The sequence below is a fragment of the Geospiza fortis genome, unplaced genomic scaffold (assembly GCF_000277835.1).
Source record: "Geospiza fortis unplaced genomic scaffold, GeoFor_1.0 scaffold138, whole genome shotgun sequence".
Taxonomy (NCBI): domain Eukaryota; kingdom Metazoa; phylum Chordata; class Aves; order Passeriformes; family Thraupidae; genus Geospiza; species Geospiza fortis.
Genome location: NW_005054307.1, coordinates 11,353,545 through 11,364,497, shown reverse-complemented (window position 1 = coordinate 11,364,497; position 10,953 = coordinate 11,353,545). Strand labels below are relative to the sequence as shown.

Here is a 10,953-nt window from a genome sequence, read left to right as displayed (position 1 = left end):
TTCATGCATCCCCTGCCCTGCCCTCATCCTGCCCACAGCCCATGTTGGAGAGGGGCTGGGGATGGGTCAGGTCCCAGCTGGAAGTAATTCCATGCATTGATAGCACAGCTACACAGAGTTTGTGTTTTGCAGAGTTAGTTTTTTTCAATCACACTCTGTTTGTAAGCCTAGACTGCCAGACTTATCTCTCCAGGAAGAGGATTCCTTTTGGGAGCAGGTCATTATGAAAATTCCCACATATCCAGGAAAGGCATGCCATTTTCTTTTGGAAAGCTTCAGCTTGCCACTAAAACAGTGGTGAAATCCTGACGTACTCATAGTCAAGTCAGAGCTGGAAATTTTTAAGGTGAAAACTTTAATAAAAGACAACATTGATGATATTTAGTCAAATCTGACCCTCAGATTACAGTATGTTTTGCTACTTCTCAAAAAAAATTAACAACCCTTATTGAAACTGAAAAAAAAAGTCTAGTAATAAAATCAGCAGTCAAAAAAAAGCTAGACAGGAACAGACAATATTTCTTACTAACAGCTTCTAGATGTCTGAGGAAATACTCTGCCACCCAAGCAGACAATAAACCAAATTTCTTTTGAGCTAACATTAGCAATTAACAAAATAGTCTTTTTGTTTTTCGAGTAAGAGCTACACCAAAGGAAGTAATGCAAAATGCATGGCAAGAGTTTAATTAATATTCCTAAACACCATATTCTTGGAGACCACAGAAACAACAGGCATCTATAATGATTAATTGGGTAAAATTATCTGCTTAGTTAAATGGATGTAATTAAGAGTAATGTCTTGAGGTCTGTCTTTTAAAGTCCTTTCGCTGCTTTAAAAAATATCTGGGATAAGTTTTTCATTGAAGAGACCAGAATTTTGTTTGACCAAAATGTTTAAGCAAAAAGTTTCTGAGAGATTCAGCATTTAGTTTGCTAATTCATGTGGGAAGAATCTAGTCAATAACAGAAAAATCTACTTTCAAATAGTTCTATTAACCCAGAACCCACATACAGAGGAAAAAAATCACGTGCAGTTGTTTTTTCAGATAGAGGCTTATTCTGAGTGATACTAAAAGTGGTCATGATGACACATAAGTCAGAGCTTAAAGGAGTAAAAGAAAGTGAAGTAGTGAGAATGTAGAGTTAAGTCAGAGGTGAAGAACCAAAGGATAAAATGTAAGGCAGGATATAGATATTGAAAAATCTTGCAAGAGAAAGAGAATTGTGTTAAAAAGTGTGGAATGTCCTGTGGAGTCATCATGAGACCCACTAAAATGAGTTGTTCACAGGGGAGCAACTATTCTGGTCAGGAAAGAACTGCATCAGGAGATGACACTCAGTTCCTGTCAGAAAGATACTTTATTCTACTCGGCATGCTCAAGTGTTTTCTTCCCCAAAAAAAATTAAAATGTCAAGAAAATCATTTAAGATTTGACAATAAACTGATAGTTAAAGAACAGCTTTAGATTTATGATATTGTTTCAATCAAGTCCAATCAGCTCACAGACTTGAATATTTTATCCGTGCTCCAGCCGTAGGGATGCTGGCTGCTCTGATAAAATTAAATTGATTTGTTTCTCTCAGTTCCACACAAACTACATCCTGCTTTGTCATATTTGGCTTCTGATAAAACACTACTGGCACACTGTTCCACCTCAAAATGCTGCCTGTGGCTCAGGCCTTTTTTCTCTAAGGAGTGACATAAACCATCCATGAGATGAAATATAGACTCATGTAGATTTAGACAGAAGCCAGTTGTTCTGATGCCTTTTTTTTTTTAGTTTAAAATTATAGAGCTGGCATGAAGGAAGACCTCACGTGTTTCTACTCAGTGCCACTGGCACACAGTATCAATGCTGTCAAGACTGTAAATAAGGTTTCTTGCTGTACATTTAGAGCATCTGGGAATACTGAAATTCCTTCCCTTCTGCATTTTTCCCTTCTCCTTCTCCTACTCCAAAAAAACCAAGACTCAAACCCAATGTACCATTACATCCATAAAGAAATTAATGACAGGTATCAGCTCCTGAAATCTCTGTCGAAAACATGAGAATTAAGGTTAAGGTTACCCTGTTGGTCAGTAGCATTTATTTTTGGAGCTTTTTAGGCTTCAAGCAGTTCTCTGCAAGAAGGCAGAGGCACATGTGTAAGGATTCCATTGGTCTTACTCTGAACAGCAGTGCATGCTGCTGGTTTTTCTCTTCACTGGAGGTAATAAATTCCCCAAGATCAAAACTGTTGATCTGAGCCAAATTTGTGATCTATTCCAGTTCTGTTCTTCATGGCTAATACTGTGGACTTTGTGCAGCTGAGATATCTTCTATGCGAATGTCAAGTGGTGTCTTTATACAAAGCTTCACTGCTTAGCATCAGAAACCGATAACACAGCCATTGCTTTCTCCACTGTATGCACTCAAGGCAAAAATTCCCTTTGATGATCTGTGAACTGGACTCATGATCCAACATGGGCTACTCTGAATGCTCTAGTCACCCACCTACTTTGTGAAAATCTGCCAGCTCTTGACAACTGCTTGCAAAACCTTGTTTAGAGATCCTATGTTACAATTTACAGTTTCTTTTGCTTATCCAAGTTGTTCTCTAATAGAATATAGAAATATTCTCTTGTTTTCATTGGAACTCTTCACTTTACATAACAGAATATCTCTTCCATGCTCACTGGCAAACCAGCTTCCTTTTCCATTTCTTCCACATTGAATGGCAAACTAATGGCGCGACTACTCAGCTGTCTCAGGTATTCATGTAGTGAGTTTTTTTATGGTTTGAACTCTGTTGAACAAGAAATATGATGAATTTTGCAAAGCTAAATATTCTGCTCAGCTTGTGCAAATTTAATTTGGTTTCCACAGTTTCTCAAAATACAGTGATGTATTATCTTTTTTCCCAGAATTCCAGTACACACATTAATTGTAAAATGAGCTTGATCTGAAGCTAAATTACAATGTTGCATTGAAGTAGGTTGTTACTTACAAAACATCTATAACATTTGCAGTAAAAGCTGTAGAGAACGAGAAGGGCAATTATAAGAAAAAACCCCCAAACCTTTAATATAGTGTTCTCTGGAAAATTGACTCCCTTCACAAGAATGTTCAGAGCAGAAATAAATCAGGATGTATACATCCCTCAAGTCCAATGCTGATGGGTATGGAAGAAAAGTCCATGAAAAAAAGGTCTTCTGAAAAGGCTTTGGATGGTATGCAACAAAGTGCAACAAAATTTGAGCAAAGAGGAGAAAAATATGGAATAGCTGTTTCTTGTGAAAATCTGTGTTCTCTTATTCCTCTACATCATGGGATGGTGCACTGAGGAACATAGAAAGCAATTAAATAATCCCATCTTTATAGAGATGCACATGTGAATGAAATTACAATTCCACTTCTTCAGAAGTTTCACAATTTCTTAATATATGAATACAACTTTAGAAATGCTGGGGTCTTTTTTTTTCAATAATTTCTGTGTGTGGTGATATATATATATATATATATCTCACACACACATACAAATATATATATATATATGTCTGATTTAATGTTTCATCTTAATGAGATTTGAAAGCTACTTAGTAATGTGCCTTGAGTCCTTAGAATTAAAATTTTCCTTTGTCTCTGTGGAGGAGTATGAGCTGAAGCAGAGCACTGAGAGTGCTAGGCATTATGGAACAGTTGACACTGAAATGGAAAATAATAAGAAAAAAAATGTGACAGACCTTGCAATAATTAAACAGTATTAGATAAATAAATTTATAGGGAAGTTTAAGGGTTAAAATAACTGTTGGGATAATTGACTCTGTAAACAAGCATTTTTCTGAGTAAGATTCAGACGAAGGAACACTGGGAATGCTAGTGAAACCACTGTTTCAGACACTTGGATGATAATTTATGAATTGTTGAAAAACATTTCAGCTGGATTTCTGAGAGGGCTATATGACATTTTTTGGTCTGGGGCAATTAAACTCGCTGCTTTATAAAAATATAAGAATAGGATTCTCAGTTAATCTCAATATTTTATCAGACCTCTAGATTAATGTTTGTATAATTTTTAATGTGGCAATTTTAATTATTAAAAAATTAGAAAACCAGATGGAATTACAAAACAGCAACAGATTACTTAATTAACTTTTGCCTATTGGGATAAATAGAACATACCACAGAATATATCAAAGCAGACACCAATGAGACACTATACATCCATTAGTATGCAGGAGGTTTTCTCTTCAGACAGCAGTTCTTATCAGACATAAGCATATGCCTATCCATCTTGTTAAATAAACCCAGCAACTCCTCATGTTATAATCCACAGCATATAACATCATGGCAAAAACCTGAAGAAGTATTCTATGATGCTCTCTGCAGACCAGTGAAATCTCCCACTAAGTACAGGAGGGGGAAAAAATGAAAAAAATGATTGCTATCATTTTATGAAGTAGTATAACATGTACGTTAGTCTGCAAATACTAACAAACATCCTTCAGCTGTGAAGGGGCCTTAAACAAAAAGTAATCAAAACATCAGATTTTAAAATTGCTGATATATTTGTCTAAGCATATCACAAATACTCTGTCAGCTCCATTGCATGATATGTATTAATACCTGGGTAAAAATAGGAGTGAATCAGATGAAGAGCAGACCTGTAAACCCATAATAATATAAATCTTCACTTATATGAAATATCCTTTGAACTTATTGCAGTACTATGTAGATTTTTGCAAATTCTTAGTATAATTTGCAAACATGTTCTCTGAAATAAAAATTATTTCAAACAGGATTCTAGAAGCTCTACAACTGCTTCTTTTGGAATGAACCCCAGCTGATGACTTCCAAGATTCCCAGAAAAACTGATGATAATTATTGCACACCAAATACGTTCCTACATGATGTGCACTGATACCTTTTTATTTAATAAAAATGAGTGTCACCATATATATGTGCATACATTTGGTTATTGCTATCAGAATTAAAAGCCTGCAATTTAAACCCAGCCTATTAGAAAAAGGGCTCAGCAGACCCACACAAATGGAAATGACTACTTGCCACAGGTTTTTAACCAGGCTTTGAAACAACGTGTTTGTTAGTACCTTCAGATTAATATCAGTTAGTTTTTGAACAGTTTCAATCTCATGCTAGATGATTCAAACCAGATGAAAATAAAAATGTGTTACCCAAAGCAAAAGAATACAGAAAATACAGTATTGTAGTATTTACTGAACAAAATAACAAAAATCATGGTGCCTTTTTTAAACAGCGTTAAGTAATCAAATTTAGGCCATACAAGCATCAAGAAATGTAAGTAACTGTACTATTAAGGTGGTATCTACAACTTTTTTAAATGGCTCAAAATCCAAACCCACGAATGTTGTCTACTTCACTTAAAAATCATTCAAGCGCCTTGCACAGTATGTAAAAAAATTGATAGTAAATGACTGCTATGAAATATACATGCAGTACCTGAATTTTATATTTCAATACCTCAAGCCCAGATCATCAAAGCATTTAGGTTTCCACTCCTCAGGGAAGCTCTGGGTCTCCATGTGTATTAACCCCTTCCCTGAAAGAAGTAATTGTTTCTGATCATGTGAATTTATAGTGTTGTCTTTCCCTGTGCAGGGAGGGAAAGGGTCAATTTTACAGATAGAATGGTTCCAATAGGCAGAAAGTTTATGGACTGCAACTACATGAACCACCTTCCCTTCACAACATAAAAATATTCTAATATTAAGGATTATTTTACAACTCAGTGGAAATATGCAGTAATGCAATTCATTTCCTTTGTCTGGATGACAAAAATGCAGTCTTAACAGTCACAAGAACCCGCCTTGTGTTAGCTATAAAAAAAAATATATTTATATATATATTTATGCAACTACTATGTGCATTAAACAAAACCACTGTATGAATCAGCAGGGTTCAATAACACTTGTATCTGAATCTCTGAAAGGGGTGCATTGAAGTCTATGGTGCTTCTCAGTAAGGACTCACAATGAAATGGCAAAGAATAGAAACCCATTTATTTTAAATCTTAATTTTCTTACCCCATTGCCTAAGAAATGGTCCATAAGCTCTCTGGCAGCTAAAGGGATCTGTTGCTTTTACTTCAACCTACTGCTGAGAAATGAAAAATACACCTTAATACAAACCTGATAATTCACTTTTTTTTTAGGGAACATTGAAATCGAATATCAGCCAAACATCATTGTGAACTCCCATGGAATAATTCCACCATCATGAAAATTCTCTGCTGTCTTCAGTTCTTACCAATCTGTGCATCATGAGTTGTTTAGCAGCCTAGTAATCAGCAATGTACAAGAAACATTGTATTACTCCTGGAAAGCATTTACATTGTGACTCACTCAGGTTGGCAGGTCGATTTAGAATTGAAAAGTGTATTTCACATCTGCTTATATAAATGTTGGAAAAATCGTTTTCTTCTTCTTTACCTGTCTTAAGACACTTTTCTCAATCACACTGTGATCAATGCCCTTTACACTGAAATGGTACAGATTTTTTCCTCAGTCTTTGAGATAACAGAGAAGAAGACTTGAACCAAAGGGCAACACCCTTGTGCACCAAAGCTTTATTATATTTCTGATTACTGTGCATCCCCACACCTAAAGCAAATAACATGGCACTTGTGCCATGGTTCTGATACTGTAGGTGTCCACTGACAAGTGTTCAGCATGAACCATTGTGTCTCAGTCCACTAACAAAAACTACTGTGCAGTAGTAATCTGGTATCTTAGATAGTTTCTCTTCTTGGACAAAGTTTATCCAGAATCTTCTTTCTATCAGGCTACAGCAGCTTAGGGCTCCTTTTCCTTAAAGAGAGGCAAAATAAATGTCTTACACCTGTAGGCCAGTACTGGTGTTCTGTCCCAGAAATTTTAGCACTGCTCTGATACAATGAACCCTTCTTTTTCTCCCACTGGTTCCACCTCAGCATAGGCAGGATGTCCAGATCCTCTTCTGAATTTCATTGCTGGCCATCTGCTTGGACGTCGCTGCAACAGCAATAAAAAAAGAAACTTTTATGAGGGGTACTACAATGAATTGTTAATAAAAAGATCTAACAATATCCTGCAATTTTGACCTCTCATACTCCACACTCTCTGTAGTTGTTACAGGAATAGAAAGGCACAGTTCAGCAGCAGCAAAAGTCAGAGGAATTAATACCTCTTTTTAAATTTATGGGGTATGACTGTTCTCAAACACATAAACAATTGCCACTACTCTTAGCAATGAAGAGGATGAAATAGCTCCTGTCTAAAGTGGTTGATTATTGGATTTGTCACATAAAGAACTGATGCTCCACTAACCTCTAGAGGATCTGCTCAATGCCCTTCCTTTCTAGTTCTGCATAGGAATTTTCCAATATACTCTATGCCATGGGAAAATATGTGGCAGAGTTGACAGGAACTTTAATTTAAAAATTATTTAGGATAAAATTCTGGCACTCTTATGCAGGACTCTCAAAATAATGACTTCCTATTCCAAGTGCCATAATTTCTACTTGAGTAGTTTACTTTGATGGTTCAAATAGAAGCAACATTTTTATTTAAACTCTTAAGAACTATGGGTACAAGAGCCTTAAGAAGTCCTAACCAGTTTCCACTAGGATATTGGGTGCCTGCTTTAAAAACAGCTAATAAGCAGAGAAAAGAAACAGTTATTTTCTAGGGCAGATAAAACAATTCCTGTATTATTATGATACCTCTAGGGAGGAAAAGTAATTTAAACAATCTGTATTTTCAAATGAATTAATGTCAGGTAAAGCTCAGATTATGGGTGACCACTCTGAGATTATGTCAAAGGGAATAACTTTCAGGAAAATAGGGAAACTCCTTCATAGAGCCAGTGAGAAGAAAAATCTTTCCTAAGAAGATTTTTCCCTATTGAAAATTTTATCTGCCAAATATACTGATTTATTTATCTTTACTGACAAGACTTACAATCTGCTTGGAAGGAGGGCTAGAAATACAGAAACTTATACAGAAACATTGCAGGAAAATGAGAGGAAAATCAATGAAAACAAGTTACAGCCTATATTTTCATTGACAGCTCAGAAGCAAAATAATTTTACTTTATGATCTTTATTCTGAATATAAACACTGCATTTGATTTTCTGTCCCAAAAATACCCCATTTTTATTTCCTTTCAATCACAAAGGAGACTTCATGATGCTGAGGGGTGTTTTGGTGGCCATAGCACAGCCACAGCCATGATGTTTTGCTGGGACTCGTGGTGCTGTTAGGCAGGACTCACTAAAGAAATCTTGAGGTGTCACTGGATCTTGTTCCCAACAAGCCACAAGCTGACTGCAGGTTCAGCACAAAGTATTCCTCATTTTCAGGAAGATACCTCATAAAAGCAACTGCTTCCTTTTCCTCCCGTCGCAGGATCAGGTTACTTGTGAGGCATTCAGAGCTAAATTCTGTTTGGCAGGTAATTTAAAATACCAGACTTTTCAGTGCAGCACCTTCCTACAAAATAGGAAGGCAGAACACTGTCTTCTTTAATGGATGTCTCTTCCTAACAAGAAAACTTAGTCTATTCAAACTTTGGAGAGTTTTTTCTACCCAAGCTTGATTCTGTGTGTTTTCAAAATTAAGAAGGACAGTTTGGTTACTGCTAAAGAAAAAGGGTCATATTCTGTTCTCAGGCTCACTAAAGTAAATCAAGAATAATTCAATTAAATTTAAAGGGTTTATTTCAGATTTACACTGGTACAAATGAGAAAGGAATTGGATGGAGAGGTCTCTAATGAAAAGGGAAAAGGAAAAACCACTGGAAAACTAGCAGGAAAGAATAACTAGAAATGGTATCAAATGGTGACATGTAAGGATGAGTGGGTTTTAATATACTAAGTTGCTTCCTAATTTAATTTTAAGGTTTACCTATGATTAGTTACTACTTCATTGCTACATTGATGATAGATACTAAATTAACCATTTTGTACTACTCTTTTTAATTGGCCTTTCCAGATGATTAGTTATGGAACAGATGTGTATCAGTTTTAATGATACAAGCCATAAGACATAAATATGAGTTGTTTTTCCAGAAATAAAGCAAAAGACTTGAAGGTCATCTTCTAATATTGCAGTTACAGTTTTCTGTGGTTTCTTGTCATATCTGAGGTGAGATTTTCCCTTTATAGCGATTGTTTAATTTCAGCTTCATTATGCGCATGTTGACAGTTTTAAAAGAGAGCACTGACAAACTATCAATTCATTGCCTTATGTAACCCCTTGAAAGCTGTAAAAATATTTCAGCTTTAACTGAAAAAAACAAAAGTAACTTGATGTATGTTGGGAGATACAAAGTTCCTTCATTTACTGAAGCAGCTCAGGAAATACCTAATGCATTATTTTTTCTCTGTGAAGACTATTAAAAAACCAGAAAACACCCCTATCCCCAAACAAACCAACCAAACAAAACACACCAAAAAACCCCACCAAACCCAAACCAAACAGGAAGAAAGCAAGCTGGGTACTTCACTAACTAATTCCCAATTTTAGCAGGAAAAAATATGTTTCTTCATCTGGAATCAGAATACTTAAAGCAAATCCCCTGAGCTGTGGCTGGAGAGTAGTAACTCCTTCTTCCTTTCAGGGTATTACAAAGCAGGAAAACAGGACTAGTATTCTTTTTTAATTTCTTGAAGCTTCCTTGAGTTCACTATTTTAAGCAATGAAGTTGAGAGAAAAGCACTTGTGACCCTACATGACCAGGATGCAGAAGAAATATGTTGAGATGCAGGAAAATAATTTATGAGATACACTAAAAAAGTTAGTTCCTATTGAAGATCAGTAAGATAAAAGGAAAAAAATCCAGCAGTTGGACAATCCATGGAAAGTGAGGTCTACCTTTCATTTTCCTGCATTATGTCTGCCTACACCATTGCTGGTGGCTGCGCAGGATGTTTGACTTCCTGCAGTAATACAAAGACTAAAGTAAGTATATTTATATCCATCTTTCAGAAGAGACAGAATTTATACCATTTTACTTACTTCTGAGGGAAAACCAGAGGGGATTCTGCCTATTAAAACTAAAGCATAGAAGCTGAAGTAGCTTCTCACTCTGGTTGCAAGGAAAGATCTCCAAGTGTATTCTTCTTTTTGATCACTTTCTTCTTTTGACATCTTTCAATATCAGGGATTTTTGAGCCTTATAGGTCCTTGCTTATCCATGAAAATCATATGATCTCACTTAGATGTTTAAAAAAAGGGTTTGATACCTATCTGAGTGCAGTTAATTGAATATAGTCTAAATAAAACTCAGTTGTTATGATCTGAACATGGTTTCTAGTGTTTCAGTTGATTTTTTTTAAGGTTGCTAGCTGTAGACCATCTTATTTCCTGCTAAACAGTAACCAATACTACAGGATCAGTTACAGGAGGATGGACAGTTGTGTAAAGTTCTGTTGAAATACTGGTATCTGAAGATTGATGCTCTGCTTCTGGGAGTTTTTGGTGCTAACATTGTCTCTAAAATTTATGCAACACTTTAACACTTTTCTTCTGAGATGTTAATTTATCAAAAGCAATTGTAATAATGTATATTTTGTTAGCTGCAGCAATTTTAAGCTTTTACATTTCCTTTCATAGGTCTGTGTAAAGACAAGTTTCTACCAGTAATGGGCCGAAGGAACTTGGCAACAGGTATTACATAATTGATATTTTTACATCCTAGCCTCTATTATCACCATCCCATCCTTAGTCTGTATTTCCCTGAGTACACAAAAATGCAATGAGAACAATTCTGTACAGAAGAGCAGTGAAGGAAAACAGTAATGAAATATTTGCCCCTCTGTCATCTCCTCAACCCTGCCATGCACGTTTTGTTCCAGAAGATTTCTAAAACAATATCAAAAGTTTCTTTGTATATTTCAACCAGCATAAAATCCCAGAGTGCTTCTGCATGCATCAGAAGATTCATTCCTATT

General features: G+C 35.7%; 1 protein-coding gene across 1 annotated transcript in view; it reads right to left on the bottom strand.

Moving 5' to 3' along the window:
* Positions 1-4,038: 4,038 nt before the first annotated feature.
* PLXDC2 (plexin domain containing 2) overlaps positions 4,039-10,953 on the bottom strand; it is a 255,390-nt gene continuing 248,475 nt past the window's right edge. The window contains exon 14 of the mRNA XM_031066745.1: positions 4,039-7,012. Within this exon, the coding sequence (XP_030922605.1) occupies positions 6,896-7,012 (117 nt within the window). The 3' untranslated portion in view covers positions 4,039-6,895. The remainder of the gene's footprint in view (positions 7,013-10,953) is intronic.